The sequence below is a fragment of the Eleutherodactylus coqui genome, chromosome 6, assembly GCF_035609145.1.
Source record: "Eleutherodactylus coqui strain aEleCoq1 chromosome 6, aEleCoq1.hap1, whole genome shotgun sequence".
Lineage (NCBI taxonomy): Eukaryota > Metazoa > Chordata > Amphibia > Anura > Eleutherodactylidae > Eleutherodactylus > Eleutherodactylus coqui.
This window is the reverse complement of record NC_089842.1, coordinates 226,767,828-226,792,077: the sequence shown is the minus strand read 5'-3', so window position 1 is coordinate 226,792,077 and position 24,250 is coordinate 226,767,828. Positions and strand designations below refer to the sequence as shown.

Here is a 24,250-nt window from a genome sequence, read left to right as displayed (position 1 = left end):
CATCAGTCATATATCGCTTGTTGTGAGTGGATAGAACCGCTTAGCAGAGGAGAGCGGACACAATGGTGGACAGAGGTTTATTACACATCACCATGGTGACCACACCGGCCCCCACAGAACCAGCAGACCTCCCCGCCCCTCTTATTCCTCATTAGCACCAACTTTTACCTCACACTTTCTTATAAATCGTCATTATTTCTATAATCTCCCAACATGTTACTTTCATTTTCTCCGCCGTCTAACCTCTCCAGCCTCACTCTGCCCGGTAACTGATGAGCAGCGGTAGGGGGATTTTTCTATTGGAGGAGAGGATACCTACCGTCCAATCAGAGCTGAGCTCCTCCTGCAGTGTTCGGAGTCACTGACTGACGGCTCCAGTTGTGTTTGTCAGAGGAGAAGTTCTTTATGTTCTCGTAACTCTGGGCCCCCAATATATCAGGATGAGGAAGATGTTCCCCCTCATTGTGCTTCTCCTTCACTTATCTGCAGTGTATTCTGGTGAGTATGGGGGGGGGGGGGGGGGGTCAGTTATTATATCACTTATCTGCAGCGTATTCTGGTGAGTATGGGGGGGGGAGTCAGTTATTATATCACTTATCTGCGGTGTATTCTGGTCAGTATGGAGGGGATCAGTTATTATATCCCTTATCTGCGGTGTATTCGGGTCATTACGGAGGGGATCGGTTATTATATCACTTATCTGCAGTGTATTCTGGTCAGTATGGAGGGGATCAGTTATTATATCACTTATCTGCAGTGTATTCTGGTCAGTATGGAGGGGATCAGTTATTATATCACTTATCTGCAGTGTATTCTGGGTAGTATGGAGGGGATCAGTTATTATATCACTTATCTGCAGTGTATTCTGGGGAGTATGGAGGGGGATCAGTTATTATATCACTTATCTGCAGTGTATTCTGGTCAGTATGGAGGGGATCAGTTATTACATCCCTTATCTGCAGTGTATTCTGGTCAGTATGGAGGGGGATCAGTTATTATATCACTTATCTGCAGTGTATTCTGGTCAGTATGGAGGGGATCAGTTATTATATCCCTTATCTGCAGTGTATTCTGGTCAGTATGGGGGGATCAGTTATTATATCACTTATCTGCAGTGTATTCTGGTCAGTATGGAGGGGATCAGTTATTATATCACTTATCTGCAGTGTATTCTGGGAAGTATGGAGGGGATCAGCTATTATATCACTTATCTGCAGTGTATTCTGGGGAGTATGGAGGGGGATCAGTTATTATATCACTTATCTGCAGTGTATTCCGGTGAGTATGGAGGGGATCGGTTATTATTAGAGATGAGCGAGCGTACTCGGAAAAGTACTACTCGCTCGAGTAATTTGCTTTATCCGAGTATCGCTGTGCTCGTCCCTGAAGATTCGGGTGCCGGCACGGAGCGGGGAGCTGCAGGGAAGAGCGGGGAGGAACGGAGGTAAGATCTTTCTCTCCCTCTCTCCTGCCCGCTCTCCCCTGCTCCCCGCTGCGACTCACCTGTCAGCCGCAGCGGCACCCGAATCTTCAGGGACGAGCACAGCGATACTCGGATAAAGCACATTACTCGAGCGACTAGTGCTTTTCCGAGTACGCTCGCTCATCTCTAGTTATTATATCACTTATCTGCAGTGTATTCTGGGGAGTATGGAGGGGATCGGTTTTTATATCACTTATCTGCGGTGTATTCTGGTCAGTATGGAGGGGATCAGTTATATCCCTTATCTGCAGTGTATTCTGGGGAGTATGGAGGGGATCAGTTATTACATCACTTATCTGCAGTGTATTCTGGTGAGTATGGAGGGGATCAGTTATTATATCCCTTATCTGCAGTGTATTCTGGGGAGTATGGAGGGGATCGGTTATTATATCACTTATCTGCAGTGTATTCTGGTCAGTATGGAGGGGGGTTCAGTTATTATATCACTTATCTGCAGTGTATTCTGGGGAGTATGGAGGGGATCGGTTAATATATCACTTATCTGTAGTGTATTCTGGTCAGTCTGGAGGGGATCAGTTATTATATCACTTATCTGCAGTGTATTCTGGGGAGTATGGAGGGGATCAGTTAATATATCACTAAGGCCGCCTGCAGACGAGCGGAAATCCCGCCGCGGGATTTCCCGCGGGATTTCCGCCGCTGAAAGTCTGCATAGGAGTGCATTACAATACGCACTCCTATGCAGACGGCCGCGGTTTGGCCGCGCGAAATCTCGCGCGGCAAACAAACCGCGGCATGTTCTAATTTTCTGCGGGGCACGCACTCACCTGGCCGCCGGCTCCGGTCTGCGCATGCGCCGGCTGCGCGGCAGCCGGCACATCAAAGAGCCGGGGCCGCCAGGCGCGGGTGAGTACGTGCTCGTCCCTGCAGGCTCTGGGGTCGGATCGCGCGGCGAGATTTCTCGCTGCCGGATCCGACCCGCTCGTCTGCAGGCGGCCTTATCTGCAGTGTATTCTGGTCAGTATGGAGGGGATCAGTTATTATTAGAGATGAGCGAACGTGTTCTTAACGAACACTTACGCACCCAGACACCGGCTTTAGCGAGGACTTCAGTGTCCGCGCGTAAAGATTCGGCCGGCGCCGGGGGGCGGGGAGAGGCGCGGCGGCGCGGGCGGCAGCAGCGGGGAACAGGGGGGAGCCCTCTCTCTCTCCCTCTCCCCCCCACTCCCCGCCGCACCCCCCCGCGCTGCCACGGCGACCCCCGAACTTTTTTCGCCCGAGCACGGAATTGCTCGCAAAGTTCGGTGCTCGGGCGAAAAGGGGCGGAGCCGAACACGTTCTCTCATCTCTAGTTATTATATCACTTATCTGCAGTGTATTCTGGTCAGTATGGAGGGGGATCAGTTATTATATCACTTATCTGCAGTGTATTCTGGTCAGTATGGAGGGGATCAGTTATTATATCACTTATCTGCAGTGTATTCTGGGTAGTATGGAGGGGATCAGTTATTATATCACTTATCTGCAGTGTATTCTGGGGAGTATGGAGGGGGATCAGTTATTATATCACTTATCTGCAGTGTATTCCGGTGAGTATGGAGGGGATCGGTTATTATTAGAGATGAGCGAGCGTACTCGGAAAAGTACTAGTCGCTCGAGTAATTTGCTTTATCCGAGTATCGCTGTGCTCGTCCCTAAAGATTCGGGTGTCGGCACGGAGCGGGGAGCTGCAGGGAAGAGCGGGGAGGAACGGAGGTAAGATCTTTCTCTCCCTCTCTCCCGCCCGCTCTCCCCTGCTCCCCGCTGCGACTCACCTGTCAGCCGCAGCGGCACCCGAATCTTCAGGCACGAGCACAGCAATACTCGGATAAACCAAATTACTCGAGCGACTAGTGCTTTTCCGAGTACGCTCGCTCATCTCTAGTTATTATATCACTTATCTGCAGTGTATTCTGGGGAGTATGGAGGGGATCGGTTTTTATATCACTTATCTGCCGTGTATTCTGGTCAGTATGGAGGGGATCAGTTATCATATCCCTTATCTGCCGTGTATTCTGGTAAGTATGGAGGGGATCAGTTATATCCCTTATCTGCAGTGTATTCTGGGGAGTATGGAGTGGATCGGTTATTATATCACTTATCTGCGGTGTATTCTGGTGAGTATGGAGGGGATCAGTTATTATATCCCTTATCTGCAGTGTATTCTGGGGAGTATGGAGGGGATCAGTTATTACATCACTTATCTGCAGTGTATTCTGGTGAGTATGGAGTGGGATCAGTTATTATATCACTTATCTGCAGTGTATTCTGGGGAGTATGGAGGGGATCAGTTATTATATCACTTATCTGCAGTGTATTCTGGGGAGTATGGAGGGGGATCAGTTATTATATCACTTATCTGCAGTGTATTCCGGTGAGTATGGAGGGGATCGGTTATTATTAGAGATGAGCGAGCGTACTCGGAAAAGTACTAGTCGCTCGAGTAATTTGCTTTATCCGAGTATCGCTGTGCTCGTCCCTGAAGATTCGGGTGCCGGCACGGAGCGGGGAGCTGCAGGGAAGACCGGGGAGGAACGGAGGTAAGATCTTTCTCTCCCTCTCTCCCGCCCACTCTCCCCTGCTCCCCGCTGCGACTCACCTGTCAGCCGTAGCGGCACCCGAATCTTCAGGCACGAGCACAGCGATACTCGGATAAACCAAATTACTCGAGCGACTAGTGCTTTTCCGAGTACGCTCGCTCATCTCTAGTTATTATATCACTTATCTGCAGTGTATTCTGGGGAGTATGGAGGGGATCGGTTTTTATATCACTTATCTGTGGTGTATTCTGGTCAGTATGGAGGGGATCAGTTATCATATCCCTTATCTGCGGTGTATTCTGGTGAGTATGGAGGGGATCAGTTATATCCCTTATCTGCAGTGTATTCTGGGGAGTATGGAGGGGATCGGTTATTATATCACTTATCTGCGGTGTATTCTGGTGAGTATGGAGAGGATCAGTTATTATATCCCTTATCTGCAGTGTATTCTGGGGAGTATGGAGGGGATCAGTTATTACATCACTTATCTGCAGTGTATTCTGGTGAGTATGGAGGGGGATCAGTTATTATATCACTTATCTGCAGTGTATTCTGGGGAGTATGGAGGGGATCGGTTATTATATCACTTATCTGCAGTGTATTCTGGGGAGTATGGAGCGGATCGGTTAATATATCACTTATCTGCAGTGTATTCCGGTGAGTATGGAGGGGATCAGTTATTACATCACTCATCTGCGGTGTATTCTGGTGAGTATGGAGGGGATCAGTTATTACATCACTTATCTGCAGTGTATTCTGGTGAGTATGGAGGGGGATCAGTTATTATATCACTTATCTGCAGTGTATTCTGGGGAGTATGGAGGGGATCAGTTATTATATCACTTATCTGCAGTGTATTCTGGGGAGTATGGAGGGGGATCAGTTATTATATCACTTATCTGCAGTGTATTCCGGTGAGTATGGAGGGGATCGGTTATTATTAGAGATGAGCGAGCGTACTCGGAAAAGTACTAGTCGCTCGAGTAATTTGCTTTATCCGAGTATCGCTGTGCTCGTCCCTGAAGATTCGGGTGCCGGCACGGAGCGGGGAGCTGCAGGGAAGAGCGGGGAGGAACGGAGGTAAGATCTTTCTCTCCCTCTCTCCCGCCCACTCTCCCCTGCTCCCCGCTGCGACTCACCTGTCAGCCGTAGCGGCACCCGAATCTTCAGGCACGAGCACAGCGATACTCGGATAAACCAAATTACTCGAGCGACTAGTGCTTTTCCGAGTACGCTCGCTCATCTCTAGTTATTATATCACTTATCTGCAGTGTATTCTGGGGAGTATGGAGGGGATCGGTTTTTATATCACTTATCTGTGGTGTATTCTGGTCAGTATGGAGGGGATCAGTTATCATATCCCTTATCTGCGGTGTATTCTGGTGAGTATGGAGGGGATCAGTTATATCCCTTATCTGCAGTGTATTCTGGGGAGTATGGAGGGGATCGGTTATTATATCCCTTATCTGCGGTGTATTCTGGTGAGTATGGAGAGGATCAGTTATTATATCCCTTATCTGCAGTGTATTCTGGGGAGTATGGAGGGGATCAGTTATTACTAGAGATGAGCGAACACCAAAATGTTCGGGTGTTCGTTATTCGGAACGAACTTCCCGTGATGCTCGAGGGTTCGTTTCGAACAACGAACCCCATTGAAGTCAATGGGCGACCAGAACATTTTTGTATTTCGCCGATGCTCGCTAAGGTTTTCATGTGTGAAAATCTGGGCAATTCAGGAAAGTGATGGGAATGACACAGTGACGGATAGGGCAGGCGAGGGGCTACATGTTGGGCTGCATCTCAAGTTCACAGGTCCCACTATTAAGCCCCAATACCGGCAAGAGTGGGCCCCCCCCCCTCCCAACAACTTTTACTTCTGAAAAGCCCTCATTAGCATGGCATCCCTTTGCTAAGCACCACACTACCTCCAACAAAGCACAATCACTGCCTGCATGACACTCCACTGACACTTCTCCTGGGTTACATGCTGCCCAACCGCCCCCCCTCCCCCCCACAGCGCACACCAAAGTGTCCCTGGGCAGCCTTCAGCTGCCCTCATGCCACACCACGCTCATGTCTATTTAGAATTGCGTCTGCCATGACGAGGGACCGCAGGCACACACTGCAGAGGTTGGCACGGCTAGGCAGCGACCCTCTTTAAAAGTGGCGGAGCGATAGCCCACAATGCTGTACAGAAGCAATGAGAAATAGAATCCTGTGCCACCGCCATCAGGAGCTGCACACGTGGGCATAGCAATGGGGAACCTATGTGCCACACACTATTCATTCTGTCAAGGTGTCTGCATGCCCCAGTCAGACTGGTAATATGCACCTTAACAGTAACCGCGTTGGTGGTAATGTGGTGGTGACTGCGGACCTAGTAGCACGGTTGTATTTTGTTGGTTTTCGGAATGTGGCCAGGATTAAGTAGGCCGTGGCGGGGGGATGGTGGGGGGGCTCTCTTGTAGTGTCGGTAAAGGTGAAATTCTTGGACTGCCACCAGACGAACCAATGCAAAGGCATTTGCCAACAATGTTTTCCCTGTTGGAGGAGGAGGGGGATGTTTTTGAGGCACTACGTGTCCTCTCCACGTGTCCGTGGTTATATGCACCTTAACAGTAACCGCGTTGGTGGTAATGTGGTGGTGACTGCGGACCTAGTAGCACGGTTGTATTTTGTTGGTTTTCGGAATGTGGCCAGGATTAAGTAGGCCGTGGCGGGGGGATGGTGGGGGGGCTCTCTTGTAGTGTCGGTAAAGGTGAAATTCTTGGACTGCCACCAGACGAACCAATGCAAAGGCATTTGCCAACAATGTTTTCCCTGTTGGAGGAGGAGGGGGATGTTTTTGAGGCACTACGTGTCCTCTCCACGTGTCCGTTCCATGTCAGCAATAGTAGCACTCAAGACAGGCCCCATTAACAATTCTGAAGCAGCAGTATAGCGGGAGCGCAGTCTTCGTTCCATGTAAGCAATAGTAGCACTCAGGACAGGCCCCATTAACAATTCTGAAGCAGCAGTATAGCGGGAGCGCAGTCTTCGTTCCATGTAAGCAATAGTAGCACTCAAGACAGGCCCCAGTAACAATTCTGAAGCAGCAGTATAGCGGGAGCGCAGTCTTCGTTCCATGTAAGCAATAGTAGCACTCAAGACAGGCCCCAGTAACAATTCTGAAGCAGCAGTATAGCGGGAGCGCAGTCTTCGTTCCATGTAAGCAATAGTAGCACTCAAGACAGGCCCCAGTAACAATTCTGAAGCAGCAGTATAGCGGGAGCGCAGTCTTCGTTCCATGTAAGCAATAGTAGCACTCAAGACAGGCCCCAGTAACAATTCTGAAGCAGCAGTATAGCGGGAGCGCAGTCTTCGTTCCATGTAAGCAATGGTTAATGTGGCTTAAGTGGTAACTAGGCCTGGAGGCAGCCCAGTGTAACGAAAAATTGGTTCAAGTTAAAGTTCCAACGCTTTTAAGCGCATTGAAACTTATAAAAATTGTTCAGAAAAATTATTTGAGTGAGCCTTGTGGCCCTAAGAAAAATTGCCCGTTCAGCGTGATTACGTGAGGTTTCAGGAGGAGGAGCAGGAGGAGGAGGAGGAATATTAGACACAGATTGATGAAGCAGAAATGTCCCCGTTTTGGATGGTGAGAGAGAACGTAGCTTCCATCCGCGGGTGCAGCCTACGTATTGCTTACGTATCGCTGCTGTCCGCTGGTGGAGAACAGAAGTCTGGGGAAATCCAGCCTTTGTTCATCTTGATGAGTGTTAGCCTGTCGGCACTGTCGGTTGACAAGCGGCTACGCTTATCTGTGATGATTCCCCCAGCCGCACTAAACACCCTTTCCGACAAGACGCTAGCCGCAGGACAAGCAAGCACCTCAAGGGCATACAGCGCTAGTTCAGGCCACGTGTCCAGCTTCGACACCCAGTAGTTGTAGGGGGCAGAGGCGTCACCAAGGATGGTCGTGCGATTGGCTACGTACTCCCTCACCATCCTTTTACAGTGCTCCCGCCGACTCAGCCGTGACTGGGGAGCGGTGACATAGTCTTGGTGGGGAGCCATAAAGCTGGCCAGGCCCTTAAAGACTGTTGCACTGCCTGGGATGTACATGCTGCTCGATCTACGCACATCCCCTGCTACCTTGCCCTCGGTACTGCGCCTTCTGCCACTAGCGCTGTCGGCTGGGAATTTTACCATCAGCTTGTCCGCAAGGGTCCTGTGGTATAGCAACACTCTCGAACCCCTTTCCTCTTCGGGAATCAGAGTGGGCAGGTTCTCCTTATACCGTGGATCGAGCAGTGTGTACACCCAGTAATCCGTCGTGGCCAGAATGCGTGCAACGCGAGGGTCACGAGAAAGGCATCCTAACATGAAGTCAGCCATGTGTGCCAGGGTACCAGTACGCAACACATGGCTGTCCTCACTAGGAAGATCACTTTCAGGATCCTCCTCCTCCTCCTCCTCCTCCTCCTCAGGCCATACACGCTGAAAGGATGACAGGCAATCAGCCGGTGTACCGTCAGCAGCGGCCCAAGCTGTCTCTTCCCCCTCCTCCTCATCCTCCTCATGCTCCTCCTCCTCCTCCTGTACGCGCTGAGAAATAGACAGGAGGGTGCCCTGACTATCCAGCGGCATACTGTCTTCCCCCGCCCCCGTTTCCGAGCGCAAAGCAGCTGCCTTTATGGTTTGCAGGGAATTTCTCAAGATGCATAGCAGAGGAATGGTGACGCTAATGATTGTAGCATCGCCGCTCACCACCTGGGTAGACTCCTCAAAATTACCAAGGACATGGCAGATGTCTGCCAACCAGGCCCACTCTTCTGAAAGGAATTGAGGAGGCTGACTCCCACTGCGCCGCCCATGTTGGAGTTGGTATTCCACTATAGCTCTCCGTTGTTCATAGAGCCTGGCCAACATGTGGAGCGTAGAGTTCCACCGTGTGGGCACGTCGCACAGCAGTCGGTGCACTGGCAGCTTAAAGTGATGTTGCAGGGTGCGCAGGGTGGCAGCGTCCGTGTGGGACTTGCGGAAATGTGCGCAGAGCCGGCGCGCCTTTACGAGCAGGTCTGACAAGCGTGGGTAGCTTTTCAGAAAGCGCTGAACCACCAAATTAAAGACGTGGGCCAGGCATGGCACGTGCGTGAGGCTGCCGAGCTGCAGAGCCGCCACCAGGTTACGGCCGTTGTCACACACGACCATGCCCGGTTGGAGGCTCAGCGGCGCAAGCCAGCGGTCGGTCTGCTGTGTCAGACCCTGCAGCAGTTCGTGGGCCGTGTGCCTCTTATCGCCTAAGCTGAGTAGTTTCAGCACGGCCTGCTGACGCTTGCCCACCGCTGTGCTGCCACACCGCGCGACACCGACTGCTGGCGACATGCTGCTGCTAACACATCTTGATTGCGAGACAGAGGAGGAGGAGGAGGAGGAGGAGGGTGCTTTAGTGGAGGAAGCATACACCTCCGCAGATACCAGCACCGAGCTGGGGCCCGCAATTCTGGGGGTGGGTAGGACGTGAGCGGTCCCAGGCTCTGACTCTGTCCCAGCCTCCACTAAATTCACCCAATGTGCCGTCAGGGAGATGTAGTGGCCCTGCCCGCCTGTGCTTGTCCACGTGTCCGTAGTTAAGTGGACCGTGGCAGTAACCGCGTTGGTGAGGGCGCGTACAATGTTGCGGGAGACGTGGTCGTGCAGGGCTGGGACGGCACATCGGGAAAAGTAGTGGCGACTGGGAACTGAGTAGCGCGGGGCCGCCGCCTCCATGATACTTTTGAAGGACTCCGTTTCCACAACCCTATACGGCAGCATCTCAAGGCTGATGAATTTTGCGATGCGGACGGTTAACGTTTGAGCGTGCGGGTGCGTGGCGGCGTACTTGCGCTTGCGCTCGAACACTTGCGCAAGCGACGGCTGGACGGTGCGCTGAACTACACTGCTGGATGGGGCCGAGGACAGCGGAGATGAGGGTGTGGGTGCAGGCCATGAGGCGGTAGTGCCTGTGTCCTGAGAGGGGGGTTGCATCTCAGTGGCAGGTTGGGGCACAGGGGGAGAGGCAGGGGTGCAAACCGGAGGCGCTGAACGGCCTTCGTCCCACCTTGTGGGGTGCTTGGCCATCATATGCCTGCGCATGGTGGTGGTGGTGAGGCTGTTGGTGTTGGCTCCCCGGCTGAGCTTTGCGCAACAAAGGTTGCACACCACTGTTCGTCGGTCGTCAGGCGTCTCTGTGAAAAACTGCCAGACCTTAGAGCACCTCGGCCTCTGCAGGGTGGCATGGCGCGAGGGGGCGCTTTGGGAAACACTTGGTGGATTATTCGGTCTGGCCCTTCCTCTACCCCTGGCCCTGGCCACCGCACTGCCTCTTGCAACCTGCCCTGCTGATGCCCTTGACTCCCCCTCTGAAGACCTGTCCTCCTGAGTAAGCGTTGCACACCAGGTGGGGTCAGTCACCTCATCGTCCTGCTGCTCTTCCTCCGAATCCTCTGTGCGCTGCTCCCTCGGACTTACTGCCCTTACTACTACCTCACTGCAAGACAACTGTGTCTGATCGTCATCGTCCTCCTCACCCACAGAAAGTTCTTGAGACAGTTGGCGGAAGTCCCCAGCCTCATCCCCCGGACCCCGGGAACTTTCGAATGGTTGGGCATCAGTGACTATAAACTCCTCTGGTGGGAGAGGAACCGCTGCTGCCCAATCTGAGCAGGGGCCCGAGAACAGTTCCTGGGAGTGTTCCCGCTCCTGAGCAGGTGTCATTGTAGTGGAGTGAGGAGGCTGGGAGGAAGGAGGAGCAGCAGACAGAGGATTCGGATTTGCAGCAGTGGACGGCGCAGAACTGCGTGTTGACGATAGGTTGCTCGAAGCACTTTCTGCCATCCAGGACAGGACCTGCTCACACTGCTCATTTTCTAATAAGCGTCTCCCGCGTGGACCCATTAATTGGGCGATGAATGTGGGGACGCCAGAAACGTGCCTCTCTCCTAATCGCGCAGCAGTCGGCTGCGACACACCGGGATCAGGAGCTCGGCCTGTGCCCACACCCTGACTTGGCCCTCCGCGTCCTCGGCCGCGTCCACGTCCTCTAGGCCTACCCCTACCCCTCAGCATGCTGTATTACCAGTGATTTGATTTCACAGGCAGGAAATAAATTGGCGCAAGACTGCAGGCCAAATATAATTTTTGCACTTTTTGGAAAACGAACGGCCCCACTGCCTTTAGTGAATGAATAATCTAAGTTTAATAACTGTGCTGTGTCCCTGCTAATGTGTCACTGAACGTGAGGGTAGCAGAGTTATTAACTGTGGCAGAGCAGGTATTTTTTTCCCAATTAAGGAAAGCAAATGGCGAAGCCAGCAGTAAAGCGTAGCTGGGTGCGTCTGATTTAGCAATGTTGTTCACGCAGCTCACACGTGTCCACAGGCGTTAGGACGGACAGAGGCTGGACAAATAGATTTGTTTTCAGTTTTTTTCCACCAAAAGGCAGCACTGCGTATATTCTATGAACATGAGAAGTTTAATAACTGTGCTGTGTCCCTGCTTATGTGTCACAGAACGTGAGGGTAGCAGAGTTATTATAACTCTGGCAGAGCAGGTATTTTTTTCCCAATTAAGGAAAGCAAATGGCGAAGCCAGCAGTAAAGCGTAGCTGGGTGCGTATGATTTAGCAATGTTGTTCACGCAGCTCACACGTGTCCACAGGCGTTAGGACGGACAGAGGCTGGACAAATAGATTTGTTTTCAGTTTTTTTCCACCAAAAGGCAGCACTGCGTATATTCTATGAACATGAGAAGTTTAATAACTGTGCTGTGTCCCTGCTTATGTGTCACAGAACGTGAGGGTAGCAGAGTTATTATAACTCTGGCAGAGCAGGTATCTTTTTCCCAATTAAGGAAAGCAAATGGCGAAGCCAGCAGTAAAGCGTAGCTGGGTGCGTATGATTTAGCAATGTTTTTCACGCAGCTCACACGTGTCCACAGGCGTTAGGACGGACAGAGGCAGGACAAATAGAATTATTTTCACTTGTTTTACAAGCAAAAGGCCGCACTGCGTATATTCAATGAATAATAACTGTGTTGTGGCCCTGCCTATACAATTCTTTCCCTGCAGTATCAATGGAGGGTGGAATGCTCTGCAGAGGCGATTTTGAGAAGCCCAAAAAAAATGCAGCACAGCTAACAGCAGCCTGGACAGTACTGCACACGGATAAATATGGCCCTAGAAAGGACCGTTGAGGTTCTTGAAGGCTACACTCACTCCTAACACTCTCCCTGCCTATGCAGCACTTCTGTCCCTAATGCCAGGTGCAACGCTCTGCAGAGCCGATTTTGAGGAAAAAAAAAATGCCACTGCTAACAGCAGCCAACACACAGCTATCAGTGGCCCTAATAAGGACCTTTGGGGGGTCTTGAAGCCTACACTAACTACCAATTCTTTCCCTACAGCAGCTCCGGTACAAACAGCACTGTCCCTCATCTAACTCACCAGGCATCTGAGGCGAGCCGCGGGAGGGGCCGACTTTTATATTAGGCGAACACCTGATCTTCCCAGCCACTTAAAGCAGGGGGGTGGTATAGGGCTTGAACGTCACAGGGGGAAGTTGTAATGCCTTCCCTGTCTTTCAATTGGCCAGAAAAGCGCGCAAACGTCTCAGGGAAGTAAGTGAAAGTAACCAGAACACCGCATGGTGTTCGTTACGAATAACGAACATCCCGAACACCCTAATATTCGCACGAATATCAAGCTCGGACGAACGCGTTCGCTCATCTCTAGTTATTACATCACTTATCTGCAGTGTATTCTGGTGAGTATGGAGGGGGATCAGTTATTATATCACTTATCTGCAGTGTATTCTGGGGAGTATGGAGGGGATCGGTTATTATATCACTTATCTGCAGTGTATTCTGGGGAGTATGGAGCGGATCGGTTATTATATCACTTATCTGCAGTGTATTCCGGTGAGTATGGAGGGGATCAGTTATTACATCACTCATCTGCGGTGTATTCTGGTGAGTATGGAGGGATCAGTTATTATATCACATATCTGCAGTGTATTCTGGGGAGTATGGAGGGGATCGGTTATTATATCACTTATCTGCAGTGTATTCTGGGGAGTATGGAGGGGGATCAGTTATTATATCAGTTATCTGCAGTGTATTCTGGTCAGTATGGAGGGGGATCAGTTATTATATCACTTATCTGTGGTGTATTCTGGTGAGTATGGAGGGGATCAATTATTATATCCCTTATCTGCAGTGTATTCTGGGGAGTATGGAGGGGATCGGTTAATATATCACTTATCTGCAGTGTATTCTGGGGAGTATGGAGGGGATCAGTTATTATATCACTTATCTGCAGTGTATTCTGGTCAGTATGGAGGGGGGTTCAGTTATTATATCACTTATCTGCAGTGTATTCTGGGGAGTATGGAGGGGATCAGTTATTATATCACTTATCTGCAGTGTATTCTGGTCAGTATGGAGGGGATCAGTTATTATATCACTTATCTGCAGTGTATTCTGGTCAGTATGGAGGGGGATCAGTTATTATATCACTTATCTGCAGTGTATTCTGGTCAGTATTGAGGGGATCAGTTATTATATCACTTATCTGCAGTGTATTCTGGGTAGTATGGAGGGGATCAGTTATTATATCACTTATCTGCAGTGTATTCTGGTCAGTATGGAGGGGGATCAGTTATTATATCACTTATCTGCAGTGTATTCTGGTCAGTATTGTGGGGATCAGTTATTATATCCCTTATCTGCAGTGTATTCTGGGGAGTATGGAGGGGATCGGTTAATATATCACTTATCTGCAGTGTATTCTGGGGAGTATGGAGGGGATCAGTTATTATATCACTTATCTGCAGTGTAATCTGGTCAGTATGGAGGGGGGTTCAGTTATTATATCACTTATCTGCAGTATATTCTGGGGAGTATGGAGGGGATCGGTTAATATATCACTTATCTGTAGTGTATTCTGGTCAGTCTGGAGGGGATCAGTTATTATATCACTTATCTGCAGTGTATTCTGGGGAGTATGGGGGGGATCAGTTATTATATCACTTATCTGCAGTGTATTCTGGTCAGTATGGAGGGGATCAGTTATTATATCACTTATCTGCAGTGTATTCTGGTCAGTATGGAGGGGGATCAGTTATTATATCACTTATCTGCAGTGTATTCTGGTCAGTATGGAGGGGATCAGTTATTATATCACTTATCTGCAGTGTATTCTGGGTAGTATGGAGGGGATCAGTTATTATATCACTTATCTGCAGTGTATTCTGGTCAGTATGGAGGGGGATCAGTTATTATATCACTTATCTGCAGTGTATTCTGGTCAGTATTGTGGGGATCAGTTATTATATCCCTTATCTGCAGTGTATTCTGGGGAGTATGGAGGGGATCGGTTAATATATCACTTATCTGCAGTGTATTCTGGGGAGTATGGAGGGGATCAGTTATTATATCACTTATCTGCAGTGTAATCTGGTCAGTCTGGAGGGGATCAGTTATTATATCACTTATCTGCAGTGTATTCTGGGGAGTATGGAGGGGATCAGTTATTATATCACTTATCTGCGGTGTATTCTGGTCAGTATGGAGGGGATCAGTTATCATATCCCTTATCTGCGGTGTATTCTGGTGAGTATGGAGGGGATCAGTTATATCCCTTATCTGCAGTGTATTCTGGGGAGTATGGAGGGGATCGGTTATTATATCACTTATCTGCGGTGTATTCTGGTGAGTATGGAGGGGGGTTCAGTTATTATATCACTTATCTGCAGTGTATTCTGGGGAGTATGGAGGGGATCAGTTATTATATCACTTATCTGCAGTGTATTCTGGTCAGTATGGAGGGGATCAGTTATTATATCACTTATCTGCAGTGTATTCTGGTCAGTATGGAGGGGGATCAGTTATTATATCACTTATCTGCAGTGTATTCTGGTCAGTATTGAGGGGATCAGTTATTATATCACTTATCTGCAGTGTATTCTGGGTAGTATGGAGGGGATCAGTTATTATATCACTTATCTGCAGTGTATTCTGGTCAGTATGGAGGGGGATCAGTTATTATATCACTTATCTGCAGTGTATTCTGGTCAGTATTGTGGGGATCAGTTATTATATCCCTTATCTGCAGTGTATTCTGGGGAGTATGGAGGGGATCGGTTAATATATCACTTATCTGCAGTGTATTCTGGGGAGTATGGAGGGGATCAGTTATTATATCACTTATCTGCAGTGTAATCTGTTCTATTTGGCCTACCTCTGACAGTCCTCAGCGTTCTGGGTACGTGTGTGCTGGGTGGAGAACGTAAAATAAATCATACGCAGCCAGCTAAGTTTAACAGCAGGCTTGCGTCAATTTATTTCCTGGCTGGGAAATCACCGCTCTGCTGCAGTTAATAACAGTGCAAGACTGCAGTTCTGTGACACACTGCAGGGCCACAACACATTTATTATTGATTGAATATAGGCAGTGGGCCTTTCCTTTAAAAAAAAAGGGAAAAAATTCTATTTGGCCTGCAGTCTTGCGCCAATTTATTTCCTGGCTGGGAAATCAAATCACTGGTAATACACCATACTGAGGCGTAGGGGTAGGCCTATAGGACGTGGACGCGGGCGAGGACGCGGAGGCCCAAGTCAGGGTGTGGGCACAGGCCGAGCCAGTGTGTTGGCCAGGGGTAGAGGCAGGGCCAGACCGAATAATCCACCAACTGGTTCCCAAAGCGCCCCCTCGCGCCATGCCACCCTGCAGAGGTCAAGGTGCTCTACGGTGTGGCAGTTTTTCACAGAGACGCCTGACGACCGACGAACAGTGGTGTGCAACCTTTGTCGCACCAAGATCAGCTGGGGAGGCACCACCAACAGCATGCGCAGGCATATGATGGCCAAGCACCCCACAAGGTGGGACGATGCCCGTTCACCGCCTCCGGTTTGCACCACTGCCTCTCCCCCTGTGCCCCAACCTGCCACTGAGATCCAACCCCCCTCTGAGGACACAGGCAGTACCGTCTCCTGGCCTGCACCCACACCCTCACCTCCGCTGTCCTCGGCCCTATCCAGCAATGTCTCTCAGTGTAGCGTCCAGACGTCGCTAGCGCCACAGTTTGTGCGCAAGCGCAAGTACGACGCCACGCACCCGCACGCTCAAGCGTTAAACGTGCACATTGCAAAATTGATCAGCCTAGAGATGCTGCCGTATAGGCTTGTGGAAACGGAGGCTTTCAAAAGCATGATGGCGGCGGCGGCCCCGCGCTACTCGGTTCCCAGTCGCCACTACTTTTCCCGATGTGCCGTCCCAGGCCTGCACGACCACGTCTCCCGCAACATTGTACGCGCCCTCACCAACGCGGTTACTGCCAAGGTCCACTTAACAACAGACACGTGGACAAGCACAGGCGGCCAGGGCCACTATATCTCCCTGACGGCACATTGGGTGAATTTAGTGGAGGCTGGGACAGAGTCAGAGCCTGGGACCGCTCACGTCCTACCCACCCCCCGAATTGCGTGCCCCAGCTCGGTGGTGGTATCTGCGGGGGTGTATGCTTCCTCCACTAAACCACCCTCCTCCTCCTCCTACGCAACCTCTGTCTCGCAATCAAGATGTGTCAGCAGCAGCAGCACGTCGCCAGCAGTCGGTGTCACGCAGCGTGGCAGCACAGCGGTGGCCAAGCGTCAGCAGGCCGCGCTGAAACCACTCAGCTTAGGAGATAAGAGGCACACGGCCCACGAACTGCTGCAGGGTCTGACAGAGCAGACCGACCGCTGGCTTGCGCCGCTGAGCCTCCAACCGGGCATGGTCGTGTGTGACAACGGCCGTAAGCTGGTGGCGGCTCTGCAGCTCGGCAGCCTCACGCACGTGCCATGCCTGGCCCATGTCTTTAATTTGGTGGTTCAGCGCTTTCTGAAAAGCTACCCCCACTTGTCATACCTGCTCGGAAAGGTGCGCCAGCTCTGCGCACATTTCCGCAAATCCCACACGCACGCTGCCACCCTGCGGACCCTGCAACATCGGTTTAATCTGCCAGTGCACCGACTGCTGTGCGACGTGCCCACACAGTGGAACTCTACGCTCCACATGTTGGCCAGACTCTATGAGCAGCGTAGAGCTATAGTGGAATACCAACTCCAACTTGCGTGGCGCAGTGGGAGTCAGCCTCCTCAATTATTTACAGAAGAGTGGGCCTGGTTGGCAGCCATCTGCCAGGTCCTTGGAAAATTTGAGGAGTCTACCCAGGTGGTGAGCGGGGATGCTGCAATCATTAGCGTCACCATTCCTCTGCTATGCCTCTTGAGAAGTTCCCTGCAAAGCATAAAGGCAGACGCTTTGGAATCAGAAACGGAGGCGGGGGAAGACAGTATGTCGCTGGATAGTCAGAGCAACCTCATGTCTATATCTCAGCGCGTTGAGGAGGAGGGGGAGGAGCATGAGGAGGAGGGGGAAGAGACAGCTTGGCCCACTGCTGAGGGGACAGATGCTGCTTGCCTGTCATCCTTTCAGCGTGTATGGCCAGAGGAGGAGGAGGAGGGGGAGGAGCATGAGGAGGAGGGGGAAGAGACAGCTTGGCCCACTGCTGAGGGTACAGATGCAGCTTGCCTGTCATCCTTTCAGCGTGTATGGCCAGAGGAGGAGGAGGAGGAGGATCCTGAAAGTGATCTTCCTAGTGAGGACAGCCATATGTTGCGTACAGGTACCCTGGCACACATGGCTGACTTCATGTTAGGATGCCTTTCTCGTGACCCTCGCGTTACACGCATTCTGGCCACTACGGATTACTGGGTGTACACACTGCTCGATCCACGGTATAAGGAGAGCCTTTGCACTCTCATTCGCGAAGAGGAAAGGGGTTCGAGAATGATGCTATACCACAGGGCGCTGGTGGACAAACTGATGGTAAACTTCCCATCCGACAGCGCTAGTGGCCGAAGGCGCATTTCCGCGGCCCAGGTAGCAGGGGAGGCGCAGAGATCAGGCAGCATGTACAGCGCAGGCAGGGGAACATTCTCCAAGGCCTTTGACAGCTTTATGGCTCCCCAGCAAGACTGTGTCACCGGTCCCCAGTCAAGGCTGAGTCGGCGGGAGCACTGTAAAAGGATGGTGAGGGAGTACGTAGCCGATTGCAGCACCGTCCTCCGTGACGCCTCTGCCCCCTACAACTACTGGGTGTCGAAGCTGGACACGTGGCCTGAACTCGCGCTGTATGCCCTGGAGGTGCTTGCTTGTCCTGCGGCTAGCGTCTTGTCGGAGAGTGTGGCTGGGGGAATCATCACGGATAAGCGTACCCACCTGTCAACCGACAGTGCCGACAGGCTTACACTCATCAAGATGAACAAAGCCTGGATTTCCCCAGACTTCTCTTCTCCACCAGCGGACAGCAGCGATACCTAAGCAATACGTAGGCTGCACCCGCGGATGGAAGCATCGTTCTCTATCACCATCCAAAACGGGGACCTTTTTGCTTCATCAATTTGTGTATAATATTCCTCCTCCTCCTCTTGCTCCTCCTCCTGAAACCTGACGTAATCACGCCGAACGGGCTATTTTTCTTAGGCCCACAAGGCTCAGTCATATAATTTTTCTAAACAATTTTTATACGTTTCAATGCTCATTAAAGCGTTGAAACTTTCACCTCAACCAATTTTTATTTTAACTGGGCTGCCTCCAGGCCTAGTTACCAATTAAGCCACATTAACCAAAGCCATTAATGGGTTTCACCTGCCCTCTCGGTTGGGCATGGGCAATTTTTCTGAGGTACATTAGTACTGTTGGTACACCAATTTTTGTGGGCCCTCGCCTACAGTGTAATCCAATAAATTTTTGGCCCACCTGCATTAAAGCTGACGTTACATCAGCTGTGATGGGCAATGCAATGGGATATATTTATGTACCGCCGGTGGCTTCCTGGCACCCACCCATGCTGTGGGTCCACAGGGAGTTGTAAATGCATCTGTGTCCACTTCTAAAGAACCCCAGTCTGACTGGGGCATGCAGTGTGGGCCGAAGCCCACCTGCATTTAATCTGACGTTAGCTCTGCTGTCCAGGGCACTGCAATGGGATACATTTATGTACAGCGGGTGGGTTCCAGGGAGCCACCCATGCTGTGGGTGCACACGGAATTCCCATTGCGGAGTTGTACATGCCTGTGACTATTTATAAAAAACCGCGGTCTGACTGGGGCATGCAGACACCTTGACAGAATGAATAGTGTGTGGCACATAGGTTCCCCATTGCTATGCCCACGTGTGCAGCTCCAGATGGAGGTGGCACAGGATTGGATTTCTCATTGCTTCTGTACAGCATTGTGGACTATCGGCCCGCCCCTTTTATGGGGGGGTCGCTGCCTAGCCATGCCAACCCTCTGCAGTGTGTGTCTGCTTTTCCTGTGGCAGACGCACTTATAAATAGACATGAGGGTGGCGTGGCATGAGGGCAGCTGAAGGCTGCGCAGGGACACTTTGGTGTACGCTGTGGACACTGTCGTGTGGGGGGGGGGGTTGGGCAGCATGTAACCCAGGAGAAGTGGCAGCGGAGTGTCATGCAGGCAGTGATTGTGCTTTGTTGGAGGTAGTGTGGTGCTTAGCAAAGGTATGCCATGCTAATGAGGGCTTTTCAGAAGTAAAAGTTGTTGGGAGGGGGGGGGGCCCACTCTTGCCGGTATTGTGGCTTAATAGTGGGACCTGTGAACTTGAGATGCAGCCCAACATGTAGCCCCTCGCCTGCCCTGTCCATTGCTGTGTCGTTCCCATCACTTTCTTGAATTGCCCAGATTTTCACACATGAAAACCTTAGCAAGCATCGGCGAAATACAAAAATGCTTGGGTCGCCCATTGACTTCAATGGGGTTCGTTACTCGAAACGAACCCTCGAGCATCGCGATAATTTCGTCCCGAGTAACGAGCACCCGAGCATTTTGGTGCTCGCTCATCTCTAGAGGGGATCGATTATTATATCACTTATCTGCAGTGTATTCTGGGGAGTATGGAGGGGATCAGTTATTATATCACTTATCTGCAGTGTATTCTGGGGAGTATGGAGGGGGATCAGTTATTATATCCCTTATCTACGGTGTATTCTGGTCAGTATGGAGGGGATCAGTTATTATATCACTTATCTGCAGTGTATTCTGGGGAGTATAGAGGGGATCAGTTATTATATCCCTTATCTACGGTGTATTCTGGTGAGTATGAAGGGGGTCAGTTATTATATCACTTATCTGCAGTGTATTCTGGGGAGTATAGAGGGGATCAGTTATTATGTCAGTTATCTGCAGTGTATTCTTGTCAGTATGGAGGGGATCGATTATTATATCACTTATCTGCGATGTATTCTGGGGAGTATGGAAGGGATTAGTTATTATATCACTTATCTGCGGTGTATTCTGGTCAGTATGGAGGGGATCAGTTATTATATCACTTATCTGCAGTGTATTCTGGGGAGTATGGAGGTGATGATATCACATATATAGTGTATGTTGTAGATTATGGAAGGGTATCAGTTATATCACTTATCTGGGGTGAATTCTGGGGAGTATAGAGGGATATCAGTTATTATATCACTTATTTGCAGTGTATTATGGGAAATATAGGGGGGGCAGCTGTGAAATCACTTATCTGCTGTGTATTCTGAGTGGTATGAATGGGGATCAGTGTAATGACTGAGGATGTGGAACCACTGTGTCAACCTACCGGGTAGGTGATGACCCAATCCAGCACGGCTGACAGCTGACCTCATCATTGGAGGTAAGATATACCAGATGTACAAAGATGGAAGCTGAGGAAAGTATCTTGCCCTGAGCTGGTAACAGGGAGAGGGAAGACCCTGCCTATAAGGAGGGCTGGCGTCCTAATAACATAGTAACATAGTATGTTAGGCTGAAGGGAGACAATGTCCATCTAGTTCAGCCTGTTTCTACCTCCCCCCTCCCGTTGTTGATCCAGAGGAAGGCAAAAAAAAAAAAAAAAAACGGGGCAGAGGCCAATTTAGCTAACTTGGAGGAAAAAAATTCCTTCCTGACTCCATAATGGCAGTCAGAATAATCCCTAGATCAGCGTTTGAGTTCTACCTAACTCCAAGACCCAGATCAATAACCCTGTTGGTCACCTAATCTCTATATACTGTAATATCATAGCGCTCTTTCTGTGTTGGTGATGAAACCAGCTTTCTTCTAGACGTAGCGGATGCCCTCTTGTTACCGTCGCAGTCCTGGGTATAAACAGATCATGCGAGAGATCCTTGTATCGTCCCCTCATGTATTTATACAGAGTTATCTGATCGCCCCTTTGGGTGCCTTTCCACTTGCGTTTTTTTAACACAATTGTCAATGGGACTTTCTAATGTTAAAAACGCAACACACCGCAGCACAACTTGTGTTTTTGGCGCATTGCATTTTTAACATTAGAAAGTCCCATTGACAATCGCGTGAAAAAAAACCGCAGCAATAAAAAAAGGCTAGTAGAAAGGCACCCTTAGGGCTCCCACACACTTGGGTTTGCGTTTTTTGTTAACGTGATTGTCAATGGGACTTTCTAATGTTAAAAACACAACCCAATGCATCTATTGTTTTTGGTGCGATGCGTTTTTAACATTAGAAAGTCCCATTGACAATCGCGTTAACAAAAAACGCAAACGCAAGTGTGTGGGAGCCCTTAGCCGTCTTTTTTCCAGGGTAAATAATCCCAATTTGGATAGCCTCTCTGGGTATTCCAGTTCACTCATTCCCTTTATTAATTCAGTTACCCTTCTTTGAACCCCCTTAAGCACTGTGACATCTTTCCTGAGCACCGGTGACCAGAACTGTGCACAGTATTCCATGTGAGGCCTGACAAGTGCCTTATATAGTGGGAGGATAATGCTCTCATCCTTCACCCCTATACCTCTTTTAATGCACCCCAGGACTTTATTAGCTTTTGCAGCAGCTGACTGGCATTGGTTACTCCAGTTTTGTCTATAATCCACTAGTACCCCCAGGTCTTTTTCCATGTCACTTTTCCCGAGCAGTACCCCATTTAGAGTATATTGGTGACATCCGTTTCTCCTGCCCATGTGCATAACCTTACATTTATCAACATTGAATTTCATTTGATTTTTTTTTTAACCCAAGCCCCCATCTTATCTAGGTCCATTTGTAGCCACATATGCTGATGAGGAGTTATGCTGTTTTTCCTTGAGGTATTCTAGGATGGCAGCTCTTAGAAATCCCTCAAATGTTTTTCCAATTATTGAGGTGAGACTTACCGGCCTGTAGTTACCAGGCTTTCTTTTAGACCTCTTTTTGTATATTAGGACCACACTGGCAATGTGCCAATCTAGTGGTACAACTCCAGTCTCAATGGTGTCCCTAAATATAAGAAATAGTGATCTATCTATCATGTTACTTAGTTTCCTTAGAACTCTTGGGTGTATTCCATCTGGGCCCATCAATTTTAATCCTCTTTAACCAGCTCTGCACTTCCTCCTGTGTTAGGCATGCAATATTAAGCGCGGGGGGGCTTCTGTCTGCCCTCTGACAGAAGAGGGCAGACAGCGCAAGCGCCTCTAATCCAGGCAGAAGAAGGCTTTAGTCGGCGCCATGGAGACGGGGACGCCAACACCGGAGGGGGTAAGTGTATAACTTCTGTATGGCCAATATTTAATGCACGATGTATATTACAAAGTGCATTAATATGGCCATACAGAAGTGCTTAACCCCACTTGCTTTCGCGGGACAACCCCTTTCAGGACTGAGTTGGCAAAAACGTTCTTTTATACTTGCCCCCCTCACCTAATTGCCTGTTATACTCTGGAGGTCTCTATGTATTTCAGGCACCTCCCTGCAGTGCAGCCCCCTTTCTGATAATTATTAGTCAACATCTTGAGACTGTTTTTCTTACTTTCACTTTCAATCAATCCCATGATGCATCAGCACTAAATTAGCTGAGGCTATACCATTTTTGCCTGCAAGTGGGTGAGGGGCAGTTTAATCATCATTAGGGCTTCTGTCCTTGGGCATATGTTAACATCAGCTTTGCCGTCAAGTAGTTAAAATAGACTGCGTATGGCTAAGTGTGCACTGCGCATGCTCGTGTATCACACGGACATGAGCAATGTGACTCTTTTCTTTAATGTTTCAGAGCAGGGATGCATATGAAAAAGCTCCCATATGCAATAGATTATGTAGCCTATACAAAAGTATAGGGCTAACACTGCGTGGTATGCAGAGATGAACAGCATGCTGCTATCTATTTCTTGTATATGTATCGATAAGCAATGGCCACACGCATGTGCATGGATAAGTAGAAGTCCATTGACTTCATTCGCCACATATTATGCGTCCATGTGTAATCCGCTGTGAAAACACAGTTATGGACATGATCTCTTCTGTATTCACCTAAATAAGCTACAGAGCACAAGTATACAGTCAGGAGGATGAGCTGTGATCTCCTCTATTATACCTGTGTGACAGGAGCTTCGTAATGATCATCAGTAACTGGCAGGAGTGTCTGTGCCCCTCTTGCAAGCAGCTTTAGTAATAGCTACATGTAGGAGCATCACACAGACTGAGAATCTGACTAGAAGATGAATACATAACCCTCAATCAGATCTGAGCTGTCAGAATGAGATCACATGACCGTCTGAGGAGAAAGAAAGGAATAACTAACCAAGGCAGCACTCTGTGACTTATATATACTGGAGGACAGCTGCATCATGAAGGTATATAAATATCACCGGGGTGGCCCGTTATATTCTGCTGGCAAGCAGTGGCGCTCGGTTCAGCTTTGCTTGGATCAACATAAATTCTGACATCAACTACACCATCACTTTTGTCAGCAATCACCAGGGCTGTATGTGCGGGGCTAATGGCGAGCTGCGCCCGAGATTCATGTGCGCGAATCGCATCACAGACACCCCGCTCGTGTCCTGCGCGATGTGAAGGAGACCGCATGTTTGTATGTCATATTCTCATGTGAGACTCACAAGAAAATAGAACAGCTGGGATTTTATTTTTTACAAATCCTGCAGCATCATTACGAATAAAGGAACCGACTTGTGCGCCGCGCAATAAAACCGTTCATGTAAATACAGCCTAAGGCCTCCTTCACACGACCATGTGCGTTTTTGCATGAGTGACTCTTTGTCACGCTCGAGTCTCGATCTTAATTTGCGTATTTCCAGTCATTCACCCGCGGCGCTGCTGCGTAAATAGTAAAAAAAAATACGCAAAAGTGACGGCAAGCAACGATCGGAATAGAATG

At 49.6% G+C, this 24,250-nt stretch overlaps 1 protein-coding gene across 2 annotated transcripts in view; it reads left to right on the top strand.

Annotated features, from left to right (window-relative positions):
• The first annotated feature begins 354 nt into the window (after positions 1–354).
• LOC136633340 (class I histocompatibility antigen, F10 alpha chain-like) overlaps positions 355–24,250 on the top strand; it is a 60,059-nt gene continuing 36,163 nt past the window's right edge. For both annotated transcript variants that reach the window (XM_066609008.1, XM_066609007.1), the window contains exon 1: positions 355–498. In XM_066609008.1, coding sequence (XP_066465105.1) covers positions 441–498 — 58 coding nt within the window. In that variant the 5' untranslated portion in view covers positions 355–440. The remainder of the gene's footprint in view (positions 499–24,250) is intronic.